This window comes from Epinephelus fuscoguttatus, linkage group LG6, assembly GCF_011397635.1.
Source record: "Epinephelus fuscoguttatus linkage group LG6, E.fuscoguttatus.final_Chr_v1".
Taxonomy (NCBI): Eukaryota; Metazoa; Chordata; class Actinopteri; order Perciformes; family Serranidae; genus Epinephelus; species Epinephelus fuscoguttatus.
In genome coordinates, this window is record NC_064757.1 from 25,863,905 (window position 1) to 25,890,394 (window position 26,490).

The 26,490-nt window shown below is 40.6% G+C and overlaps 2 protein-coding genes across 3 annotated transcripts; both read left to right on the plus strand.

Moving 5' to 3' along the window:
- The first annotated feature begins 22 nt into the window (after positions 1–22).
- On the plus strand, positions 23–14,933 carry hnrnpk (heterogeneous nuclear ribonucleoprotein K). Of its 2 annotated transcripts, none has more exons than XM_049577910.1 (17): positions 23–158; positions 1,181–1,254; positions 1,398–1,564; positions 2,036–2,133; positions 2,471–2,527; positions 3,498–3,541; positions 5,128–5,200; positions 6,074–6,187; positions 6,684–6,812; positions 7,126–7,457; positions 8,061–8,108; positions 10,440–10,479; positions 11,317–11,332; positions 11,797–11,829; positions 12,008–12,075; positions 12,587–12,756; positions 14,031–14,933. In XM_049577910.1, exons 3-17 carry the CDS (start codon positions 1,507–1,509, stop codon positions 14,059–14,061), a joined length of 1,311 nt encoding a protein of 436 aa, XP_049433867.1. In that variant the 5' UTR covers positions 23–158; positions 1,181–1,254; positions 1,398–1,506; the 3' UTR covers positions 14,062–14,933. The 2 variants fall into 2 exon arrangements, with proteins under 2 accessions (XP_049433867.1, XP_049433868.1); XM_049577911.1 differs by lacking the exon at positions 23–158 and adding an exon at positions 159–242.
- A 1,063-nt stretch (positions 14,934–15,996) lies between these two features.
- Positions 15,997–26,265, plus strand: lg6h9orf64 (linkage group 6 C9orf64 homolog). Its single transcript, XM_049577918.1, has 7 exons — positions 15,997–16,095; positions 17,061–17,262; positions 19,862–20,010; positions 23,915–24,029; positions 24,717–24,860; positions 25,474–25,669; positions 25,767–26,265. Exons 2-7 carry the CDS (start codon positions 17,077–17,079, stop codon positions 25,994–25,996), a joined length of 1,020 nt encoding a protein of 339 aa, XP_049433875.1. The 5' UTR covers positions 15,997–16,095; positions 17,061–17,076; the 3' UTR covers positions 25,997–26,265.
- Positions 26,266–26,490: the final 225 nt, after the last annotated feature.

Below are 26,490 nucleotides of genomic sequence, written 5' to 3' on the forward strand. Positions count from 1 at the left end.
ACGCCTCACCTCCTGTGATTGACGTGTCTTTTAGCCAATCGTGACTCTCGCTTGTTTGATTTGCTTTCTGCTCAACCAATCAGCACACTCTGGCTCAAGTTTTACATTTCCAGGTTCGGTAGAGAAGGAAGGGGGACGAGCGAGGTGTTGCACTGCAGGTTTGTGTTTTGACGGTATTTTCCTAATTTTCTTAGCCACACTGAGCCTAAGGTAGTCGAAGAACACACATACAGTGAAAAGAAGTATGTCTTTAGCAGTCACTTTGTTTCTTAGATTGTATCTGATGCAGTGCTGCCTAATTAGCCGGCCTAGCTAGCTCCCCTTGTGCTCAACCCGAAATTATAGCAACATGGCGAAATTAGCTAGCCGTTAGCATGAGTGGCCCGGGCTGGTCTTTGTATTAATCGATTGGTAGCGTTTTATCAACCGACTCGTGTTAGATAATGACACAAGGCGACACTTTGCCTTGTATGCAAGTAGTAAAGTGGTTGAAAGCGTGTACAGTCGATATTTAGTGGAACTAGTAACGTTAGTCTAAATGCACACGGTGAAGCTAACGCGTTTCCCCACAGGTAGCTAACGTAACGTCAACCGTAGTTAACGACTTAGCTTAGCTAATGGTCCGTAACTTAGCTTCTGTGGAGCTACGTTAGCTCGCTTTCGGTTTTCGGTTTAGCATAACTTATAGTAGAGCTGTTAACTGTTAAATGACTAGCTTCAGTTGTTAGCTGCAACGTAACTTCGCTTGAAATTGAGAAATCGATGTGTTGAAATAGCATTAAGCTAAGTATTAACGCTATGTGGGTGTCTAATGTTAATATAACGTGTCTATCACTGGCTGATTAAATCATCTCTTGGTTGTGGTCGCCCTCCGAAGCAATGCAAATGTATGTTTCTGTCGCCACTCGCCACCCAAACAATCCTATATGTGAACATGCAATAACTGCCAGCATTGTAATGATAATCCTGACGGTCCTAAACGCTCGCTGGGTGAATGTTCATTAGCATTGCCGACCTGTAATGTTAGTTAAATATCAGTCACATCGATTCAAGTTTAGGATTAATTCAATGAAATAAAGTGTATGTGATCACAATCGGTGCGTTTCAAACTTTGTTGTTAATGAGCTGTTTTTGTCATGTTACATATGAGTGTTTCAATTAGCCTCTCCTTCCCCGACAGGTCGCAGCAGCTGTTTGGTCCTTGCTTATTTAGTTCCGCCTATCAACACGCCCTTGTCCCTGTAATAAATATCGGTGAGTGCCGGTTTCCTGCCAGTTTTTCCTCTCGTTTTTCTCGCCATGTCATCCCGGGTTCTTCTTGAATAGCCAGATCTCCAGCACACAGCTTGAATTGTCTTATTTCTTTTTTCCCCCTCCCTCTTCCACAATGCTGACAGACTGCCACAGCTCACAGGGGCCAGTTTTCTGCTTCTCTCTCCCTGCTGCTGCTGCCGCCTGTTCCCCGGACCGAGGTGCCCACCCTATCTCTTTCGCTTTCAGAAGACCATGGAGACAGAAATTGAACAGCAAGAAGACGCTTCATTCAGCAACACAGAGACAAACGGTATAAAACAAAGGTTTCTTTTTGTTGGTTATGTTGTCAAAATGCACCAATTTGTTGGCATGTTTTGTGTGTACATCATTGATATCTGTGTGTCATGTAAAGGAACAATAGCAATTTAAGAGTTGTTGATGATTTCTTACATCTCTGGTTTTGGAAAATAGTGCAACTTATCTATGATTAAAATCTTTTTCTTGGTATTCCTCTTGGAGGTTGTTGTGTGTTACTATAAGCCATATTTATTACAGTACCTGGTCTTGTCTCCCAAAGTTGTGCATTACAAAAGTCTTTCCTGGTTTTGCACACAGTGATCAGTTTAAATTTAGTTTATAAAATGAAAACAGAGTGCCAAATATCTAAGTCTTGTAATTCTGTTTGTCACTGCTTTCTGCATTCTTTTGATTATTTCATTTTATCTAGCCGAGGGATGTGTATGCAGGGATGTCAATGTGTGTTTTTATCTCCCTATGCCAGGTAAGCGCCCTGCTGAGGATGCAGATGAGCAGAAATCATTCAAGCGCTCCAGGAACTCGGACGAGATGGTTGAGCTTCGCATCCTCCTGCAGAGCAAAGTAAATCAGCTCCCCTTTCATTTCACGTTTCATGTCAAACCCTTATGTGATTATTCATATTTTTGTCTCTTTCTTTTGTGCACCCCTTCAGTCAGACTGATGATTTTTTTTTATACCCCCTCCATTTTTTATAGCTTTCTTTTTGTTGCCCTGATCACATCTCTACCTTTTGAATAATTCATTCCCACATTTTTTGGGGGGTATTCGTGCAGTCATCATGCTTTTCCTGATACTAATTGTAATATTCTATGGCACCTTGCCTGTTAATTTCAGCACCATAGTTTTTTCATTTATTTGTTATGTTTTCAGTTTTTGTAAGTATTTTCTGTATTCTCAGAATGCAGGAGCTGTAATTGGGAAGGGCGGCAAGAACATCAAAGCCCTTCGTACAGACGTGAGTACATTTTATACATTTCATACACCCTGAATTTTTATTTTGGTTAGAGTTTTTATTTTGTATTCTTTATTTTTCCCCACACTGGTGTTAAGCCTCCCAAAACTACCCAGCCTCCTCTACAGGACAGCAGTTTTTCTTAAACAAGCATTTACCCTGGATAACTGTTTTTAAAAACTTAATTTGGTATTTGGCACTGTTTTCTTCTGTGTAAACAAGGGGTGTGGTTAGCTGATGCCTGTATTGATATTAGCCCTCTGTTCATGAAAACGTCTGACAAACCCCTTTTTATTCTCATATAAACATCATGTGATTTCCTCAGCTAAACTGGCCCTTGGCACAAAAATCCAATTTCATGTCCATGTCTTCATATTGGTAATTTATTGTAACTATGCTGTTGTGGCAACACTGATAATCTTGTTAATTTAAATCAGTGGGCACGGTGTGGTGTTCATGAGGTCACCTGCACCACCAGTTAATACGTATGTTTTAATAAGTGTTAAGGCAACCTGACCAGTTCTTAATTCATTCAATGTCATTGCCTCTTTCTCTAGCCCTCCACAATTTGTTCTCCCCTTTCTCTCACTGTCTCTGGTCTATTCCCCAACATTGAACTTATCATGTTCTTAATATGCCATTACCCATTTTCCAGTGTCACCTTTTCTCCTTTTCTCTCTTTGACAAACCAATCTCTGAGAGAATCAAATTAAAGTCACGTTTGAACAGTGTAGAGCCTGTATATTAAAAATGTATTCCTCTTCCCTCTTCCCTCTCCCTTGTTTATTATTTTACTGTTGACTTTTGCCCACTTCCTCCTCTGTTGCCCATGTTCTGGATGGCCCCTCCTGCGCCCGCCCACCTGACACCCTGGTTGGCCCTGTCCATAATCGTGCCCTGTCCCTAAATGGGCGCCTTACTTGATTGACATCTGTGCTCGAATGGCCCTGGCCCCTGCCCATGCCACGCCCAGTACAATGCCAGTGTGTCAGTCCCAGACAGCAGTGGGCCTGAGCGGTATGTCCCTAAGCTCCTCCCTCTCACTGCCTGACTACAGGTCAAACAAACAAGAAGAGATGAATAATAAATAGTCATCCTGCCTCTGTCAAGTCACTGTATTTTAACCTACCTGTTCTCTTAGTCTTTTAGCCTGAGTCAAAATGCCTAAATGCGTTCATGTCCAAATCTGCCTGTTGAGCCTGTAAAAGCCATGTCAACATCCTTTTATATGCCATTTTTAAAGTCACGTCAACATTGAAACTAGGCTGGTGTTGTCAGGGTTTTTCCACAATCTGCCACTGTCTTTTTAAACCTTTGCTATAATCTGTGCAATATGTACATGTTGTTTTTTCTTTTTTTAAATTTTCATTGATGATTATCTATCCTCCTTTATCTTCCGCGTTTTCACCTCCCTCCCCCCTCAGAGTGGATATACTGGTGTTCTTGTTTTTTTTTCTGTTAGTCTCATAAGCTCACCTGCTTCTCGCACCATCCCATTCTTTCCTTGAGATGCCCTCATTATACTGATAGACTCAGATTGTCCATCCATTCTGAAACGCAAAAGGCAAGCTAGGATTCAAGTGTTGTGTGTTTTTCCTTTCCTGTCTTCTGCTTCATCTGAACTCTGTTACTGACTGCTGGAGCTACTGAATGTACAGATTATCTGTCTCTCTGTCCCACTCATCCCTGCATTCTCTGCTGTGACGTTGTTTATTGCTTCTCCCATCCCCTTAAAAAGCATCATCTCCAGTGGTGGCAAACTACATTTTCCATGGTGTAATCTGCTCTGTTACTCTCCTTCAGCTGTCTATCATTCTACTTCCATGTACAAACTGTGCTTAAGTTCTCTTGATCAGTAAATTCATTGTTTATTTTATTATGTCACTAGGTGGGTGCAGACAACAAAATTCAATTCATTATTTGTTGGCCAAATGAAGCATCAGATTTTTAGTCAAAGGCAAGCCAACTTTTTTAAGACAGGATGCTTTAATAAAAATGATAACACTCACAGAGAGGCTTAATTTGTTCTCTCTGTCCTCGCCGATCTTCCAGAGTTGTGTTAGGCACCTTATTTTGGGTTTTTGTAGTTAAAATCTTTGTGGTGTGCATCCACCAAACTATTCTTTAGGATGTTAGAGTTGTCTCTGGCACCTTCGGTGCTTATTCCTGCCAGATCCTCCTCAGACTTCACCCTCCCCCGTCTTGCCCCTTCAGTGGTCACCAAATGCAGTCACTTTTCTTTGGGTCCCTTTTTTATTTTGTCTCTTTTCTTCCTTTCTCTGGACAAACAACTGTTTTCTTTTCATTGCATTATTTGGGTACCAGCTTTATTCCCAGTTACAGTGTTGAATTATCAATCACCTACCGTTTAGAAAACACTGGATCTCAACAGTTCATTTAGCCGTGTCAGTCTCTGAGTAGCGAGTTGGTTAAAATCGGGTGTGACTATTTTTTATGGCAAAAAATGGGGGTGTCATAATCTCTGATCTCTGATCCGAAATGTTGTTCCCTCCCTTCCCTGGGATGCCCTGGCACCCCCAACCCCACCCCACCCTCTCTGCGTGGCTGTGCGCTGCCTTGTCATTGGTGGGTGAAATATGAAGCATCCTGAGCATCAGTGCCGACATCGAGACAGTTGGAGAAATCCTGCTGAAGATTATCCCAACGCTGGAAGAGGTGAGGACTTGTTCCACTTGTTTTCTTTCTTTCCATGGCAAGTCCTGTTGAACCCAGTGAAATGAACCATTTATTTTGAAGGGAAAACAACAGTGGATGTTAACAGTCGTCACCAAACTATATGTTGTAAATGTCCATTGTGTTGTATAGGGCTGCAACTAATGGTTATTTTCATTCTAAATTAATCTGCTGATTATTTTCTTGATTAGCTAATTAGTTGTTTGGTCTATAAAATGTCAGAAAATGGTGAAAAATGTTTCCCAAAGCCAGCGATGATGATGTCCACAACCCAAAGATATTCAGTTTACTGTCATAGAAGAGTAAAGAAACATTTAAGGAATCAGAGTAACTAATTTTATGAAATATTTGGTGATTTTAATTAAGTAGTTGACAACTAATCCATCAGTTGTTGCAGCTCTAGTGTTGTAGAGATGCTTTCAAGTTCATATAAAATGTGCAGTTTTGTACGCCTGCAGTGTTATTTTTGCCTCTTGTTTTCATTTGCAAATAAGTGGGCAAGATGCAGATAGGTTAAACTTGACTGGTGCATTACCTGTCTGCTTGTGTCTGAACACTATTTTGAGGCTCTGTATAACGCTGTTGCCATGTGCCTGTATCTGTGATTAATTGGTGGAAGAAAATGTAAAATAATCAGTAGGGTCTGTCACCGTACGAGTATATGCCACCCATTATCTGAAGTATGGTAATATATTTTTACTGTCATCTTTATTCCCTCTACATTAACTTCCTGTCATGTGTGTATTTGGTGGATGATTTTGCAGGATTTACAAGTAACAAGTCCCTGACAGGTTTGAATCTTTCAGAGAGCTAAATAGATTATCGAAGCATTAACAGACTAACTGTTTCCCTCAGTACCAGCAGTACAATGGCATGGATTTTGACTGTGAGCTGCGTCTGCTGATCCACCAGAGCCTTGCTGGCTCGATCATCGGAGTGAAGGGAGCCAAGATCAAGGAGCTCCGAGAGGTATGTTAATACAAGGGATAGGGATCAGTGTTTTTTTTTTTTTTTTTTTACAATTAAATCAGTTGCAAAACAGTTTACAGAGTGAAATGTGTGAGTAATGTACAACATGGAGATTCTCACACAGCCTTCTGTCGCTGCCAGTTTTTCGGTTGTAACAAGAATACATTCCATGAAATGACTGGATTAAACCCAGCTGGAGGTACCCAGAGAGGATATCATTTTTTTTTCTCCTGTTAATCTTTTGTTTTGTATGGTTTGTGTTTGTTATTGAATTGATTTCTTAACTGTTATATTCTTCTGGCTCAATCTTTTGTGTCCTGTGATACTTCACGTACCTCAAAGATGTGGAATTACCCATCAAAAGACATGGTTGTGATTTGATGTGTGAAATGCTTGGAGTTAGTTCTTTTTTCCTCCAGTATAATCAGCTGCTGTATCACATAGTGGCTTTCTCTTTTCCTGTGATCCTTACGTGCGCCTGTATCTGTGTCTGCAGAACACAAAGACCAGCATCAAGCTGTTTCAGGAGTGTTGTCCTCAGTCGACAGACCGGGTGGTGCTGGTCGGCGGTAAAACAGAGAGGGTGGTCGAGTGTATCAAGACTATGCTGGAGCTCATCGCTGAAGTAAGTATCTTCTGCAGTGACTGAGAGTCCTTTTTGTAATTTGTCAAGTTTTATCCTTTTTCTGATTTAAGAGCTCTTGGTGAGAAAACAAATATGTCCACAGCATGTCATGCTCTAGCTGATTTTTTTTTTTTTAAATTTTGTTGGAGATGAATCCAAACATGTAATTCTTTTTCACTGAGATTTAGTTTTTACGTTAGGAGAATTTGTTTGTTGTTATTAGATTATTCCCAGCGTACCTCTATTCTTGTCAACTCTGTGTCACAAATTCACTTCAGCAGCTCAGTTAATCTCCCTCTGTCATCCTTTTAAGGCTCCCATAAAGGGCCGTGCTCAGCCCTATGACCCTAACTTCTATGACGAAACATATGAGTATGGTGGTTTCACCGTGATGTTTGAAGAAAGGGGAGGTGGTCGCAGGCCAATGGGAGGCTTCTCCATGCGTGGAGGGGGCAGGTCCAGTGGTGGAGATCGCGGGTTTGACCGAATGCCCTCCAGCAGAGGGGGACGGGGACCCATGCCTCCCTCTCGCCGGGATTACGATGAGATGAGCCCCCGCCGAGGACCTCCACCCCACCCAAGCAGGGTCAGCAGGGGGAGTGGCCGTGGACGCAACATGCCCATGGGACACCCGCACAGAGCAGGGTAAGATGTGAACTCAAATGATCTACAGTCTGTTGCTTTTTTCTGTCGCTTTTTCTTCTACTCGTGCACAAACATGAGTCCTGCCAAGGCGTGGCCATGTCATTGAGTTTGTGTTTAACTTGTTTTTCTAAAGTGTAAGTCTCGCATTACAAGTGGACATGTCTTCTGTGTCTAATACAGATACTATCTTGGATGCATTATTTGTTTTACTGAACACTGTAGGGCCAAATGGCTGCATGATCCCACTCATCAGTTTGAAGTTGAGAGTCCTTTTACTCCTGTTAACCTCTTGAGTTTGAAGTGCTTGATATTTTAGACATACTAGGCCCTGCTCAGAGTTCCTCTTCTAGAGCACTTGTTTCCTCCTGCATCTGCATATACACAGCTCACTCCCTCTTCAGGTGCTTATTTCCCATTCAGGCTCACCACACTTGTCTATTCAGAGGTTAAACTGAGTCCAGTATTGTGCATGTAGTCCAGTGTCACACTGTGCACCCCTCTGGGAAACATTTGTATTCATGGTTATCATTCCATTAATTGTATGTGCTCATCATTGTATGTCTGGGTGTGTGTGTCTTTTTCCCATCTCCATCTTGCCCACAGAGATGATCGTTACTATGACTCGTACCGTGGCTCAGACGAAAGGTCAAAGTAAGTTTCTGTCCCCAAATCTTTGCCTCAACCCCCTAACTTTTCTAAACAGGGATACTTTGACATTCTAATATTTTTGTTTTATATTACTTGCACTAATAACCATTGGGTGGTGCTTCCTGAAGAGAAGAATTGTACCCTTTGGTCCTTGTGAAAATAAGGGTGTGTGTCCATATAGCCATTTTCTCTGACAGGAAAGTGCCGGCAGGGCGCTGGGGAGCGCTTCATTCCAGCGCCTCGTCAAGAAGACACTCCGCATGGGTTTTGTTTCCATGACAACAATATCTTGACAACATATAACCACTCTAATCACCGCTGATGCACTAGCATCGCCCATTTGCTTTTTATTATCTCAGGATTGACAGACGTGGCCAGAACTAATTTCTCCTTCGTTTTCTTGCTTACCAGTTGTGTCGTCACGATACTGGAATAGTATCTAGAAAACTATTGATATTCAATACCATTTTCTTTAAAATTGACATTTCGGGCATACAGTTAAACATTTTGATTTAAGATAAATATAACGAGGCTACAATATGACAAGCACGACTTTTCTTTGTTAGCAGCAGAGAACAGCAGAATGACTGTAGAGAGTAAGAAAGCACAGCTGCTACTGCTGTTTCGATATTGCAGAAAACGAGTATTGAAACCGTTTCAGATATTCACTATTAATAAACTGATATTTTTGACAACACAAGCTACCAGGTTGGCGAGTCCTGCCCCATCTAACATATGATTGGTTGCCTGAAAAGGAATGACAGTGACAACACCAACGATTTCTAACTAGAAGTGCTCCAAGTGGGCACACTAAAACCCTAGAGCACTCTGTATAAAAGATGCTGGATGCAGCGCCCTTTCTCTAGGTGGCCACATATACTCTCTCCTTTTGGGAAGAATTAAAAACAAATGCTGGCACTCAGAAAAAAAAAGCTATGTGGACACTCAGCCGAAGTCATTTAATAGCGCTGACAGGTGTTCAGCATAATTTCCATTCACAAATGTGACAAATAATTGGCCATGATGGATTTAAATTAAGTGTTGAGGTATTCCTACACGTCCCTTTTTTCCCTTCTTACTACTTTTACCGTCGCATTTATTCTTTAATATGCTTGTTTATCCATTTCTTCTTATAGCTCTTGAGAAAATAACACTTTGTATAATCTTTTGCCCTCTTTTCATATCCTTAACTCTCACTACTAATTACTGCCTTTCAAACATCATTGCTCCACTCTCTGTTTGCCTGTAGTGCCCCAGCCTGCATAAACCCTGATCCCCAATCACCTGTTGGCATTCCACTTTTTTGGAGTGCTTTGTAGACAACTGCAGTGACGTTGTATGACCTCCTCTTTCCTGTTTTTAAAAACGCATCCAATCTGCTATTCACTCCCAGTTTTTCCCAGGTTGAGAGAAAGTATTTGTGGTGGTGTGTGCATGAGGGTCATGTGCTGATGTGGAGCTGACACATGTCACTCGAGTCCCTTGCAAAACGGCGTGCTTTCACAAGCTGGATTGTAACTGAAGAAGCCATTTTTCTGATATTTACAGTTGCTCATTGATGCAACATCTAAAATGTGAAGATCATCATCGCCCAAAGCCAGAATAATACTATGATGAGCTGATCTTGGTTCTGTTTCAGCTATCCATGTTCAGATAAATGAAAAGCAAACTCATAAAAAATACGGCTGAAATTATTTGTAGAAAAATGCCAGGTCATCCTTGTAAGACACTTGATGATACTAATGGGTTGATTTTTGACATTTTTTCGACACATTCTTTCGATGTTAGTGTCATCGTAGCTAATGACACCAGCATGTAATACAACACGGCTACAGAGAAACACTGTCAATTAAAAAGCTATAAGCGATATGAACTTATGTTAAGGCTGTAGTTTGACGTGATAGTAGCATCTGTGCATGTATGTTCTTAGCAACGGCAAGAGTATCAAATAATTCCAAACACATTTCTCCAGCTAATTCCTTTATTTGAGCTCAGTTTTGGGGGGAAAAAAAGCAGCAGCCCTTGGCTCTGATCATCATCACCACCACCTGTCACTTCTCTCACCATAACACTGTCAGAGCTGTTCCTGTTACTGTGTGGGAAGATGGCTGAGAGGAAATGTGTTTATACTGTAATCTTGCTCAGCGTGTGTGTGCAGTTTGACCTAGACCAGAAATTTCCTTTGGAATGTTGTCAAGCTTTTTTTTTCTAAGAATTTTCTATTTCTTTCCACCCCCACCCCCCATCTCTCTCTCTTACTCTCTCCATCTCTCTCTCTCTGTTTCTCTGTCCCCCCCGCAACTCCCTCCCTCCATGGCACTCTCTCGTCACCAGTGACAGAAGAGGCAGACCGGATCGCTATAACGATAACATGGTTAGTGACCCTTTGCTAAATGCATGCAGCTCTGGTTCTAGCATCTCATTGGGCGCCAGCGTCCTCACAAGCTTGCACACTGGTTGGTCCTAGCACTAGACAATATGCTGTGATTGTCCATTGTGTCGTAATGATAATAGCGGTATATTGACAGTACAGCAGTAGCTGGTAACTCATGTACATATGCATGTACATACACTCATCTGAGCCCAATCCATGCATCCAGGCTAGTTTTTGCATGGTGTAAGCCATCCCACCAAATGACCATAATCACCACAGCCGGAGACACCCCATAATAATCAGCTATAATTGCCCTCTTACTGTGTACTTTTCACGGCCAGCCTGTTTTTCCTGCAAAGAGAGGGAGGATGTTGGGGGTGGGGAGGGTGGGGGTGGCCATGGTTGGTTGCTAGGCAATAATAACGCTTTGTTGACAGACTGGAAGGTCTCTCTCTCTCTCTCTCCCGCTCTCGCTCCCTCTCTTCCTCTCGGAGAGCTGGCAGGATACTGCCTGCCGTTGCTCAGCAACAGCTTTTTGAATTGCCTGTTGCCCTGGTGACAGCAGCAGCTGAATAGCAGGTGAAAATGGGGGCTGATGGAGATGCAAGGAGAGACGGGAAGGGGGGATGGAGGGAGGGAAGGAGGAGGAGTCTGGCTTATGGATGAAAACTGGGTGGCTTTTAGTTGAGTCTACTCCATGGACGAGGCTGCTGCATCATCCATACATTTGCGCGTACGCTCCTCCGTCCATTCACCTGGGATCTGTAGGAAGATGAAAACCAAACGGTGGTACCGCACCGTATGTAACCTATTTGTGTTTCTGTTTGTGTCTTACAGAGCGGAGGAGGATATGGTAAGTACTAAGCCTCGTATTCTTTCTGTGTCATTATATGAATGTGGCTTCAAGGCTGTTAGTGTGCAGCCGTAAGTGTTCTATTCAACATATCGTAGTGTCAAGCATTTTGTCTGAGTGTAGTGTTCGCAGACAAAATGACAATCTGTACAGTGACAATGTGGCTAGAAGGACATTGCAGCTTACATTGTGGCTGTTGGCTGCTGTAATATTGTGCTCTTATTGATAACCCAGTAAAATGACATCTTACTGAAAGTATCTGTGTTTACAACAAATGTTAAAGATGGCACACAGAGCTAATTATATATCATTCTACAGTTTTGTTTTTTTTTCAGAAGATCTTTAGGAAACGTATGATGAGTGACATTTGAGTTTAGTTCAGTTGTTTACACACGTCACAGATATAACTTGTCTTAATGTGTATCACTGAGTCAGTGTTGTTTCTTGCTTTCTTTTCTGCTCAGACAACAGTTCCTCCTGGGATAGCTACCAGTCAGGTGAGTCTCTACACTTAGGGGTTTTTTTTGTAATTGATTAATACGATAAAAAAAAAATTGCTGACAACAGCCAAGTATTGATTTTTAGCACTCTACTTACTTTCCCTCTGTTTCAACACTCCTCTTTTCCCTGTTTGTCTGCTTTGGTCTTCACCTCCCCCCTCCCTCTCAACATCAGGTGGACGTGGCTCCTACAGTGACATGGGCGGCCCTGTCATCACCACGCAAGTGACGATCCCTAAAGATGTGAGTAAATGCCTGCAACATAACCAAAGAAAGACCAGTGTAACTCACCCACTACATCCTCATGTCATAAATGACATTCAGTCAGACTGAGTAAAAACCCTACATTGCCATATGTGAGCTTGTCGTCTGCACTCTCTCATTATCCTCATATAAATTACATTTAGTCATGTATGTGTGTGTCATAGTCAATTATTTGTGCAGCAGCTGACTGGTACAGCATTCCAGTTGTAGGGACCAATAAGTCATGTTGTCTCCCACACATTGACTCATAGTGGTTCATAGTAATCTTTCAGTGTAATTAACAAAAATCCTTTGAGAAGTATTATTCATCTTTTTATATTTAGTGTTAAGAGACCTAAAACATTTTAAACAATATTTCCTAAACATATACATAACATAGCACATTTTTTAAGCTACTCAAATGCATTCCCAGTTCTAAAGTGTTTCTCTGCATGCTTGTTTTTCTTTCCTCCCCGCCCCTCTCATTCTCTTCTCTGAACCCCAACAACAGCTGGCTGGCTCTATCATTGGTAAGGGAGGCCAGCGGATCAAACAGATCCGCAATGAGTCAGGAGCCTCCATCAAGATCGATGAGCCTCTGGAAGGTTCTGAGGACCGAATAATCACCATTATTGGCACCCAGGATCAGATCCAGAATGCCCAGTACCTTCTACAGAACAGGCAAGTTCTGACACAGCCTCATAGTATTACACTGATGTCCGTCTCATTAGAAGTGTAAATTCTTAATTCAGCTCCGTAGTTGTAGTTGAACCATTTATCCCATCAAATAGTGCTCATCAAGCCTAGTAGCCTACTTTCAAAACCTCTATGACGTCATCCTGTGGTTTCTTTACCTGGCCTGAGCTCACACTTATTGGGTCGCATCATAAAAGTATGTTGACGCAACCCATCTTTAAATTGCGGTCTTGTAAACTCACTCAAGTAAAATATTTAGAATACGCCTTTTTTATTTACCTCTTTTTTAACCCACTGAACCAAACGTATAGATAATAGATTTTGTTAACATTGTAAATGCTTACATGTGTTTTTCTGAAATTGCATCCTAATAGTAGGAAACCCACTTCTTGCTGGGTTATGCATTTCTGTTGCCTGCTGTCTCTTCTCCACTAACCCCCTTCCTTTCTTCCCCATGCAACCTGCAACTAGTTCAAACCTTCCTCTTGCATGAAATGGCTGTGAAGGAGTAGGCAAATGCAATAGTACATGTTGCATTTCTTTAAAAAAAAAAAAGTTTTTTTGACTGTCACATTTATCCATTGAATATGATTGGTAAAAGAAAAAAAATAAGCAACGTCTATTTGCCATCAAAGCCGTTTCACTGTGAAGCAGGGAGTGGATTGATTCTTCCCCTGGCTGCTGCTGTGTGGAAGACTAGTGATTTTGTTGTTTTTAGTTAGATCAACCGACAACAAATCACAGTCTGCCAAATAGCACAGGCTCCTCCTCTTCTGTCTCCCTTGGCAACCAGTAGGCACGTATAATACACACTACTTCCTTGTTGATGCTATCCGAGCTTAGCCCCGAATGCTAATCCAGCTGTAGGCCTGCCACCGCTGTCTCATGAGTAGTGTAGTGTTGCCATGGTAACTAACCCTGCCTCCCTCTTCCTTCCTCCCCTCCCCTCTTCAGTGTGCTGCACCTGCTTGGACACAAGGACTAACTACACCCCTCTTTTTCCTCCTCCTCCTCCTTCTCTTCCTTGCTCTCCGTCAGCCACTTGTTTCACGTCCCCCGTTTCCCCCGTCTTCCTCTCTGCCTGTCTTTCTTCCTCGCTGTCTGTCTGTCTGTCTCTCTTCCTGCTCTGCCTCCCCATCCGTTTCCTCCCAAGACTTCATCCTCCCACAGTTGCATAGCTATATATTTACACTGTCATCGACTTGTGAATTGCAATTTTCTTGTGTATTTTATTTATTTTTCCACTCTTTTTATTTCAGTGTGAAGCAGTACTCTGGTCATTTGCTGTAGACCCAGGAGACTCAGATTGAAGCAGACTCAGATTGCCCCCCCTTCCCCCTCCCCTCAGCCTTTCTTCCCCTGTCCAACACATCCCCTTCAGACTATTATTCTGGATTGTGGGTGTCTTTTTTGAATTTTATTTTTGTATTTTTTAATGAAACAAATGTCCAACATTCCTGTGCATAAAAGAAAATGTAGATGTTCTGCATTTTTAAGAGTGTAGTCCATTAGTTTATCAGATACACTGCTTTTTTTCCTAACACTCACATCTATCAAATTATTCTTCAGTCTCCTCAAAGACAAAAATAAACATAACCTTTATTTTTTGATGGTTTTGATTTTTATGACTTGTATGTGTATGTGTGTCTCCAGTTTAAATCTGTCCTGTGTGTGTGTGCGCGCATGTCAGCGTGTGTGGGTTTGGTGTGCTTTATCATGTCTATATTGGTCCCTTCACACACAGTCGTATCACATTACCACTCTGTGCAACATGCAGAATGTAAGCTACGTTTCTTTTCATATTGAACCTTTTGTTTTGTTTTATAGAGATGTGGGAAATTTTACCCATCACAATGGACTTGGGGATGTTTAAGTTAGGATTCTTGTTCACACCTGATACAGGACAGTCTGACTAATTTGTATGAATATCCATGGTAGTTGTGTGATAAAATAAAACTGAATAATTTGAGTAACTCCTCAATAATACGAACTTGTAGTTAGAAATTTGTTTTGACATTTTATTAGAGATTTGACAAATGATATTGAACTTATCTATTTTGTCCCTGCAATTTCCTGTGCTCTACACTTGTTTGCTCTTCATGCTGTAGACTTCACATTGTCAAATTGTAAAATGAATAAAGATGGTGCCACTTTTTACTGAACCAATTTGCATCTTTAATGAGGTTGCTTATTGAACGTTTTTTGGTTAAAAAAAAAAAAAATCATTGCAGCTGGATCACTTGTTGGTGTGCAGATGGCATTTGGACTAAAGGCTAATGTGGTTGTTCAGGCGACAGTCCAGCTACCATTTCATGCAGCTTAAATTTAAAGCTACGACGATCATGAATTTTCAATATCTCTACAAAGTGTTTGATAGGTTTGTCAAAAATGTAAGAAAATTGTGAAATCACAAAAAGCCCAAGCTGACATGAAAATTGTGTTGTCCAAAACCCCAAATATATAGGGCTGAACAACATGCCAAAAACAGTATTGCGATTATTTTTGACAGATTGCGATATGAGTAGCGATTTTTAGTGGGAATTTTTGCATTTCACTTTTACTGAAAAAGATTTATTAATGATGATAAGGTGCTTTTTGCTGCAGTCTGTGCCAAACAATCATGTTCCCTTACATCTGGAATATGATTTGAAGGCCTGGGCATCTCTGTAGCACCACAACACTTATAATGGCATGTTGTAACGCATTTTACCTTTATTAAAAAATGCAACTCCTGTGATTTGGGTGTTGCACTTGGCCATATTTGATTTCGTTAATTGTGCAGCCCTACAAAAAAACACTATCAAAAACGGCTTAGGAAATGAGCAAATCTTATAAAATCAGCTGGAATCTGCAAATGTGTGGCAAAAATATTTATATATTTACTCGTCAATTTTTATCAAAATTGTTGCCTATTAATTTTCTGTCGGTTAACTAGCCGATCGCTTGTTACATTATGGAAACCTGACCATAAACAGTCACGTTTGCTTACCTGTTGTTAAACATTATTTAAATTCATGTTCATTGGGTGGTTACCGGATGCATTTTAACTCAAATTTTAACTTAAATTAACAAACGTTTAGGGCGTCAATCGGCCCAGAACATATATAACGTTATAAAATAAGTTTTATAGAGGAAAATAAGTGTTTATTTATTTTTGCGTATCCTTAACGGTTATTGTCTTCCGGTTCCCTCTTCTGGCGTCTTGTGATTGGCTAATCAGCCCATGATGTGCTCACAACGGAGGCTCTGATTGGTCAGCAGTGGGAAACCAGGTAGTGGCAACACGAAGCAACGCGCGTGCAGTGTACTTCCCTGCATTCATCGGTAAGTTCAGTAAAACATCCGCTTATGAATAAAAAAAATACGTATATTGTCGCTTAACAGGAAGTTTCCCCGCTGTAAAAGCTGCGTAGTGTCCGTATAAGTGTTGAGAAAGTCTGTGGCTAACGTGACTACCCCAACAGACAGTCACTACCTGCACTTTGGTCGCCCACTCTTCAGTGAAACGTAGTGACGTGATGTCCATATGCACTGACCCCCGCAAAATCCTGCTCTTTCCATAAAAAAAACAACTCATTTTCTAAATTTCAGCGTGGAGAGTAACTCATGTGACTCACCACAGAAAGAGCACCGTGAAAATGAATTTCATTCAGGAGGCCACTATGTTTGTGCGTCACAGTATCCTATTATCAGTCTGAAAGGGAACACATCATTAACACAGACACTGGACACTTCAGATAGATGGAAAAGATTCGGCAGCTTTTAGAGCTTGACAGAGAAGGATACAATTTAGTTTTGTTTTTTTTAATAATGGGGTTGGTCAGAGATGTTCCTGTGTGCAGTGCTTTTATGTTTTGTGCGCTACAAAGCACCTAAATGAGAATAGAGTGAAGTCCCACCATAGAAACACTGACTTTCTCCTTTTAAAAAAGTAGAAATGTCCTTGCCTTGTTACATCTCTCCCATCTTGATTATATATTTTCATTTTCGAATGATCTAATAAAGCAGGGATAATCTTTAAAATGGCACTTCCCCAGAGATGTATGTAGGATATTGCTGTTTCACTATGAAAAGGGCACAGGCGTTCACACCCTCCCTGCACCCACCCATGCATGCTCTTAGAAACTGCTCCTGGAGATTGTAATGTGTCTAAGTTTTATTTGCAAGTATGAATGTGCTTTATGTGTTAGAGAAGATCAGTATATTCATAGTTATCTCCTCGGATTCTTGTAGGGACTGTAGCTCATGTGCCAAGTGTCCTGTCAGGTGTTTTTCTTCTCCATATACAGCATTACAGTGACCATCATGGAGCCACCTTTGTGTCCTCGTGAGTCTGGGCAGTTCATTGCAGAGCGCAGTAAGGATGTGTTTGTGGAGGAAGAAGGAGTGCAGAAGGTGGCGGAAATGCTCTACAACCTCCGACACAGTGATGATCTGACAGCAAGTGGCTGGAAGAAGGCAAATCCATTGGCTCCAGAGCCCACCTCTGACCAGGGGAGTCTGCTAACAGCCTGGGCCACTAACAGAAATAGATTGTTTTTAAGCATACCTGAGTAATGAATCACGTGGTGCATAGAAAATTTTGTTCAGTGGGAACAACATTGAGGTTTTAATTATTTGCATATGTACTGTATAAAGTATAAGAGGGTCCAGGATTCATATCTTTAACCATGCTGTGATATGGACAAGATGACAGAGTGAAGTGTCAGATGGTTTGACATGTGGCTATTGTGGTCTGAAATCCTACATGCGTCAAATAATTTGTAGGATTATCACATAAGCAATCAATACATTATCATTTGTTGCTTATGACAGCTGACATGAAACTTAAATCCATAAAAACTGTCAACCAGTTTTAACATTTCAAGGAGATTTTATACTCAAGTGCTGTACCTAAGTACAATTTTGAGGTATTTTAACTTGCTGTGAGTATTTCCATTTTACACTACTTCTCCTCCACCACATTTCAGAAGGGAATATTGTATGTTTTACTCCACTACATTTTGCATTTAAAAAAAACACATGAAATGCTTATAGATATGATGCACCACTATAATCTACTTAGTAGTGTCTAAATTCTGTAAAACTGGCTCCACACTGTTGAACTAAAACATTCAAATGCTCTTACATGTGTTGACTAGTGGTAAAAACTGAACAATGCAATGTACTATAATAATATAACTTTGAAAGAGGCCATTCAGCATAACGAGTGCTTTACTTTAATTACATTATGTTAAGTGTTACCACTGTACAATTACTTAAGGAAAATTAAGTCAGGACTTTTACTTGTAGAGAGTTTTTTAGGCCATGATACTTCTACTTTTACTTAAAGGTCTAGTGTGTTGGACTTAGTGGCATCTAGTGGTGACGTTGCAAAATGGAAACTTCTCCTGTGTGCCAAGCATCGATGTATAAAGGGAACTGGATGCAGTATCGGAGGCGGGCCCCTGTTCATTCCTATGGAGGTTGCTCAGTGATGCATGAAGCCAAATTTGTATTTCCACGGTATGAAATTACCTGGATCTTTGGTATTATGGGGCCCACAGAGCAAGCGCACTAAAGACGTATGGGCCGTAAACATGCCACATCTTACACCTCCTGGAAAGCACGAGGTCAGCACTGGGTGCTACTCTTGTCTACATTGTGCCAACTTTCAAGGGTGCAAAGGCAGGTTGTGTCTGAGGTTGCTAAGCATCCATAACCAGCATTGTATCATAGCCTCCTTACTTAGTGCAGAGTTGATCTTCTTCCTGGCATTGTTTTGTAGTGTGTATTAGGCAATTGTCCGTGGGACAGATGTTAAGATCTGGCAGCCCTGAACTAAAATGATCAACTTCTACTTCATATTTACCACAGACTGATATTCTTGGAAGAAGGAAAAGATATTTGCTGGATGTGATTGGTTGTTCCTTGTCACATGACATGAGGTGCGCGCTCCTGCAATCCAAAAGTTGAATTCTCAGAGTGCAGTCGTAGCACCCTGAAATATAGGCGTTCGGAAACCCATGCACACAGTGATGGCATTGCTTTGGCGTTTGAGTTTGAGACGCGTCTACATTGAAATGTATATGCGGCATGTGTACAGCCCCTTGTAGTGGCTCAGCGCGGTTTACTCCAGTTTAGCTCTCTGCCAACTTGATGGGGATAAAAATGATTAAATCATGCTGCTCTTCTAAACTTTAGATTGGTGTTATTGGACTGAATAGATCAAATTCTGATAGTGAAGTTACTCATTTCACGACGGTTGTGACCCTCAAAAAATAAATCAGCTCATTTATCGATGTCTCTTTCACAATGTAAGTCTATGAGAAAACGTCTTTTTGGGCCCAATGGCATCACAAGACAGACTCAAAAGTTATAATTCCTCCTTTGGTCTCTGTAAAATTAGCTTCAAAGTGCTGTTTCAGGGGGCTTGGTGCCAAATGTGTAGGAGAACATCGGTGGTTGGTGCAAAAACCTGAGTGGCCCTATCTAAAGCAAGTGTTTGGTTTGTCCATTCTAGTATAGTATAGTTTAGTATAATATTCAATTTCTGCCCATCGTTGCTCCTAAATCCCACACACTGGACCTTCAGGTAAAGGTTGTGAATACTTAACCACCACTGCATTTCATTTCACTTCACTTGAATCACTGAAGAAATCGAAGATGTGGATGTTAATTCATTGATCTGGAACCAGGCTTCTCTTATACTTTATTTAATAGAAACTGGCCATAAATGACTGAGAAGCACAATTATAGAAAATAAAGTCATCACAGCTCAGGAGTTAATTATTCCTGATATTTACTCAGACGTTGGGAAAATAATTATTCAAGACAGCAACTGGTGAATTGAATATTTTTGCCTGGAGCAATATCTGTGTCCACACACGTACATCCCATGGTGGAAGACGGAGAAGTCAATCTCCACTAAATGAGGAATTCAAAGTAGAGAAACCATTTTAACAGATTCCTTTATCCATTCTTTTATCCATTGTGTCCTCAGTACAGTAACTGCCTGCTTACTCAATACACTGTTCAAGCATTTTGATTGAAGTTTCAGGTTCCTTGCCTTTTTTAATGCTGTCTTGATAATTTGTGTTTTTCAACATTGCAGGCCTTGAACTGGGTGTTCGTGGTCGACACCATGAACTTCTCCTTTTGGCCCGAGAAAGAAACTCAACAGTGTGAGGTGACCTATAAAGGGACCACGTACACAGGCTACATGACCCTGTGTGCTGCCATCACCAGGGCCATGGAGGAAGCTAAGAGCATGTTTAAATGATTCATCTGTGTTTTTGCAGGATTAAAGGAGTGTTGCAATGGCATCTTTATGAGTTTAAAAATATCATACATTGTTTTGTTTAGTGGTACAGAACATAAACGCAGCACTTCTGTTGTTGCTTTTGTTTTTCATGAGTTGAAATAAAATATTTTTTTAAGCACGCAAAAGGCGTAGTTCTCTTACATTTTGTTCACAAATTTGTGTTAGTGAGCACTTTGCCAACATAATCCACAATCCATCTACCTGACAGGTGTGGCATATGAGGATGCTGATTATTAAATGGCATGGTTGTTACACAGGTGTGCCTTGGGCTGGTCACAATAAAGGTCACTCTAAAATGTGCAGTTTGATCACACAACACAGTGCCACAGATGTCCTAAGTTTTGAGAGAGCTTGTCATTGGCATGCTGACTGCAGGAACATCCACCAGAACTGTTGCCTGTGAATTAGTTGCTCATTTCACCACCATAAGCCATATCTAATGTTGTTTCCAACAATTTGGCAGTGCATCCAACCGGCCTCACAACTGCAGACGATGTGCAGCCACAACAGCTCAGGTCCTCCACATCTGGTGTCTTTATCTTCAAAATCATCTAATACCAACAGCTGATGCAGCTGTGGGTTTGCCCAACTCACAACTCACAAACTGTCAAAAACCATCTCAGGGAAACTCGTCTCAGTGGCTGGTCCCAGACCATCTTAAGGCCTTTACCCACTGAGTCAGTTTTTTCGTCCCAAGTTGTCGCACATCTCAAAATAAATACAACCTCACGTTGTGTCATTTATGCTTGCACAGTGAGTCCAAAACTTTCGTCTGTCATGAAGGTTTTCAGAAAAGGTTTGATTTTTTTTTTTTTTTTGCATCTGTCAGAGCCTTCACAGACATTTGACCAAGAATCAGTGAAGAAAATGAAAACAGAAGAGGGCGCACAGAATCATTTCATAACTCAGATAGCTACATTCATCAGGTCAGATATCAATATTCAGGTGGACAGCTCCGCCTCTTCATGTAGCTGCGGTGCCAAATGAAAGACAGGGAGGGAATGGTGACAGCAGATAGGTAACTCCAGTCGAGAGAGGCAAAGGAGGAAATATGTCTTCATTTTGTCAGGTATTGTGAATTTTCACAATGAATAGAACAATAAAATGCATCGGAATCAAGGTTTCTGTGCGCAAGGATTCATAAAAAAATGCATAAAAAAAAACGGACTCAGTGTGCAAAAGCCTTTACAGGTGAAGAAGCCAGATGTGGAGGTCCTGGGCTGGCTCATTAGGCTGGCTGGATGTACTGCCAAATTCTCAGAAACCATACTGAAGATGGCTTATGGTTGTGAAATAAGCATTCAGTTCACGGGAAACATGCTCCCTCAAAACTTAGGACACCTGTGGCATTGTGTTGTATAATTAAACTGCACATTTTAGCATGGCCTTTTATTGTGAGCAGCCCAAGGTACACCTGAGTAGTAATGATGCTGTTATATCAGCATCTTGATATGCCTCACTTGGCAGGTGGATTTATTATGGATTATATTGGCAAAGTGCTCATTAACATAGATTTAAACAAATTTGAGAGCGTAAAGCTTTTTGTGTGCTTAGAAAGGGTATTAGAGCTTTTATTTTAACTCACGAAAGTGGGAGGAAAAACAAGTGTTGCATTTATATTTTTCAGTTTGTGTACATTGCTTCAGCTTTCACACAACTTATCTCCTTTCAGTGTTGAGGTGACAGATCATGGCTGTTTTGGTAGGCAACATTTTTGCATAATTAATTGCACTTCAACAGAAAATAAACCACACACAAAAACAAAAAACACGAGTGAGAGAAACACCAGACTCATGAAGCGAAGTTAAGGCCATGGTCTAACACTGTCAACTGACGTCTTTGCCTTTTTGTTTAGATGGCTTTATCCTTTTTGTGTGCAGCTTCATCTCTGGAGAGAAGGATGTATAATCAGGGCCCTTTTTGATGTCTCTTTTTGTTCCTCTTTTCTGTGTGCTTTTGTTGTGCACTGCTATTACCAATTATTGTGTATGTGCCCTTTACTTGAACTTGGACTGCTGGGAAATTGCTTGTAGCTCTGCATGCGCCTATACATCTTTCATAATTAGCGTGAATGACTCCGGATATGAATCAATTATGTCTCATATGGAATAGTGCTCTCAATGTGTGGTCGCTGTGGCCTTTATAATTACAAGAGATTCTCTCAGAAAAACTCAGGTAGCTCTGCTCCACAGTGTGAATCTCGAGGGTTAACAGCGTAAGATCAGAACAAATTATGTCTTTTGAGTCACTTGTGAGAATTGGCTGCTGTGGAGTTATATTCCTGTTATTATAGCGTGCCATAAATTTATGACTTGGTAGCTCGAGTGCCCTCTGTCTTGCTCTCCAGTAGTTCCTGTCTTAAGATAAATCCGTCTTCACTCCACAGGCAATGGTGGAAACTTACTTAGTGCACTCACACAAGTACAAATTTTAGGTACTCGTACTTTACCTGAGTATTTCTATTTTATGATACTCTGTTTGTCTACTCCACTACATTTAGAGGGGAATATTGTACTTTTTACTGATTTATCTGACAGCTGTGGGTACTAGTCTACTTTGCTGATTAAGATTTCACATAAAACCACATGATACGCTCTCACTCTCATTAACCAGATGGAGAACTGAGCTCAGAAATGGGAAAATAGACTTTGTGATTGTTCAATAATAAGGCCTCTATTCCCAGCATAATCTTAACACCTCCAGATATCAGACCATCTGTGAGTACCTGATTGTGTGATGTATTTGGATGCATGTCCGTGGCCAGTGTGACATTATGTATGTTTGTTTTTGTTTTATTACTTATTAGGATTTATTGTTATAATTATTTCATTATTTAACAACTTTTCTGTTTAAATATGTGATTATACAATTAATGGCATCCTCATTTCTTTATAGGGTGTCTGCAGGTCCTTAAGAGGTCAATTTAAATTTAGAAACATTAGGGTTTAATTGTCATTAAATAGTCTTAAATTTGAATTTGTGAGGTGTTTATTGCCACAAACATTTTATTTAATTTCATTTATCCATATTTAGATTTCGTCTGGATGAGTCCACAATTCTGATGTTGCAAATTTATAAACCTACCACTGAACCTGATACTGTCATTTTACTTTCTACTTATACTTACCTGTTGGCAAAATGTTGAGCCACATATATTATACTTTCCTGCATTGCTTGAACGAGAAAAATGTGCTTTGTTTTTCTAAAAAGTAAATCGTAAATTGGGTCAAAAATAATTTTGAAAAGGTGTGAAAAAACCATAAAATGTAAGTGTCTGGTACTTGTGGATGCAACTGCTCCTTTACTTATTTATTGTTTGTATTGAAAATGACAATAAACGTTAAGAAAAAGCATATGATATGCTTATATGGTATGATGCAGTACTATAATCTACTCAGTAGTTTATAAAGTATCCAAAATTGGCTCCTCATTGACAAACTCTACATTAAAATTCTTTCATTCTTTCTTTCATTTCATGTCATAGTTAATTGCAAAAGAACTCTTGCACACTGTCTAACTTGCAATAAATAATTTATTTGCAGTGTGCGGGAGTCCTTTTGCAACTTTTTGGTCTTGTCTCTCCAACGCACCTGTCTTTTTTAATAGATGTGCAAAGTGTTTCCTTCATGTCTTGTTAATAACACAATACATTTTTAAGATATAACACTGAAAAGAGCCATTCTGCATACTAAGTACGTTACATTTATTGATCTTTATTCTGTACTTTTAGTTGAGTAAAACTTGGAATTCATTACCTTAATTCCAAAGGGTATTTTTAGACTATCAAAGATTTACTTTTACTTAAGTCAAGTATCTGAATAGCTCTCCCACTCTCCCCACAGGAATACCTATCACTGATCCCAAGTACTTCTCTCAGATGAGTGTGGAGGAGTTGGGACACGTCCTTCGATCAGACAATGAAACACCCATGCCCATGCTGAAGGAGCGGCACCAGGTTCTAACATTATCATGTTAATGTTTGTGGTACTAAGACTGTAACAATCATCAACATCCACAAGTTGCTTGATTGATTTCACATCGGTATCACGACTGATACATGTGTTCCTTGTGTTTTTATTTTATGTTTGAAACTTCTCAGTTTAAAGACAAACATGATGTATCATCTCATCTCTCCAATCATAAACTCAACAAAGAAGGTCCTCGAAATCAAAAACCAGCATATTATTAACTAATAATTATTTTCATTGACAGTCTGTCAGTTATTTTCTCGATGACGTCCTCAGTGAAACCAGAAAATATTCACTTTTAAGAGTCTGATATCAGAGAATTTGGACTTTCTTAAAAACTACTCAAATTGATTAATTGATTACCAAATTAGTTGGCAATTAATTCAATAGCTGACAACTGATGGATGAATCGTTGCAGCTCTAATTACATCTCTACTTAGTAACTAAGGTGTCTCAGATCATATTGTTTCTGTGTGTTTTACTCTGCTAAAGAAAGACATTAGAAATAGATTTTAAAGCTCACTTAATTATTATTTTTGTCTGTTGGTGTTACATTATGAGCCAAACTGTATTCCCTTTAGGATAATTGGAAATCTAAAATGTGCAGCTCTTAACCTCCCACTCATCTTCATAGTTAAATTTGAACACATCACATGTTGAATGTTTTTCACAAGGCGCTGACTGAAGGTGGCCGCGTGCTGCAGGAACACGGCGGAAGCTTCCGGAGTTTTATCAGCCAAGCCGGGAGCGATGCCCGGAAGATGGTGGAACGTATCGTGGAGAAGATCCCTTCCTACAGGGACGAAGCTACATATGAGGTCAGAGTTAGAGATGGATGAATCTGAAATTGTGGAATATTTCGTGTTTGGAATTTAGTGGATGAAAGTTCATGTTTGCTCCCACAAAGCATCCTTGAAATTTTTTTCACATCTCAGATATTAAAGTAATCATAATTTCTGGTTGGATAGGTTTCCTTTTACAAACATATAAGCTGGACATTTCACAACATTTGAGGAAAAATGGCTTTGAGGTTTTTTATCTTTTTAATTTCACAGAGGCAGTTTTTCTCCAGGGTGCATTGTATATACTGTCCAGCTGTGTGGACACTCTGAACTCATCGTCTAATGAAAATATACAACAAGGATAAAACACTGAAAGCATATAGGAAGTGTATTTAATCTGAGTTAAATGTAATGTATGCATTTGGAAAACCTAAGATAAATCGTGATGTGAGAGTTCCACCTCCTGGCCAAAGACAGTGTGGCAATAATGCTCTCTTCATATTTTTAAGTCAGTTAAGGAATAAATGATGCTCTTTGCGCATGAATTTTTGCCATGATATTGTCTTTGTGTAAGAACATGTGTCTAGCAGTGGATCAGATAGCACATATTGTGTAAGCAAGTGTCGAGTTGCACCAATGTTTGTTTCAGGGTAAGAGAGTCTCCTTCTACAAGCGAGCCCAGATCCTGGTGGCAGATTTCTGGGGCGTCATGGAGGCCAGAGGAGAGGGAGACATCATTGGCATGGACTGGCTCACCATGTTTGCGGACTACAGGGTCCCTCAGGGTCTCGTGTACCTCGGAGCGCTACGATACTCTGAAGCACTAATGCAGGCGCTGAGAAATGGTGAGACAGGAGTGTATGTGTTCATTCTCGGCTCGTAAATAAACCAGTCGTTTAGGAATAGTAAGGTATAATTTGCGTTTCCTCCCTTTTCTCTCAGGCGAGCTGCTGAGTTCAGGGGACAGGAGGGAGGTCGAGATCCGAGGTTGTTCGATTTGGTCTGTGGAGCTGATCAAAGACCGTCTGTGCAAGCTGGTGCAGGAGAGAGACGGACAGACCTGCAATGTCAACTCAGCGATCATCGACTTCTACCTTTGGCCTTACGCCAAGCAGCACCATAAAGAGATGGCCCACATTCCTATACACCACACACGCTGTATTTACTACTAATGGGTTGCCTGGCAGCAGCACATACAGTAGGCTGCACGTCTCAGTGTGCAGCTTTGGCATCAGTGCCTCTCCCTGGGAAAAAGCCAATCACGTCTCTGTGCCAGATATATGTACAAATGAGTTTCTCTCTGGCTGTAATGGAAAGAGGTGTCAAGTTTTAATGTAGCTTGTTGGTCTATGTGGAAAGACGCATGGTTGTCCATTTGCAGTCAATTAAAATGTTTACTCCTGTTGATATGGAGCATTTTCTAATAAAGCTCTCACTGCAACGAAGCACAAGTGATGATATACTTTATGTGAACATACAAGGGTGGACTCATCAGCCTGTTTGTGATGGTTTGAACTTTTAAACTGAAATTCATCAAACAGTTAAAGTGAAATAATTTGATTAGATATTCCAAGTTAATTATTTTAAAGTAATGCTGCAATGATTAATTACTGGGAATCATATTTCATATCATCCGCTGCTTTAAAGCAGGATGTCTGCAGGGAAA

Excerpts from the sequence above, each read along its gene's own strand:
- lg6h9orf64 (XM_049577918.1), top strand. The coding sequence starts at position 17,077 with ATGGAGCCACCTTTGTGTCCTCGTGAGTCTGGGCAGTTCATTGCAGAG. Across the intron at positions 24,030-24,716 it reads TGCTGAAGGAGCGGCACCAG|GCGCTGACTGAAGGTGGCCG; the intron begins GTTCTAACATTA and ends GTTTTTCACAAG. Across the intron at positions 24,861-25,473 it reads GGGACGAAGCTACATATGAG|GGTAAGAGAGTCTCCTTCTA; the intron begins GTCAGAGTTAGA and ends TGTTTGTTTCAG.
- hnrnpk (XM_049577910.1), top strand. The coding sequence starts at position 1,507 with ATGGAGACAGAAATTGAACAGCAAGAAGACGCTTCATTCAGCAACACA. Across the intron at positions 2,134-2,470 it reads GCATCCTCCTGCAGAGCAAA|AATGCAGGAGCTGTAATTGG; the intron begins GTAAATCAGCTC and ends CTGTATTCTCAG. Across the intron at positions 12,757-14,030 it reads CAGTACCTTCTACAGAACAG|TGTGAAGCAGTACTCTGGTC; the intron begins GCAAGTTCTGAC and ends TTTTTATTTCAG.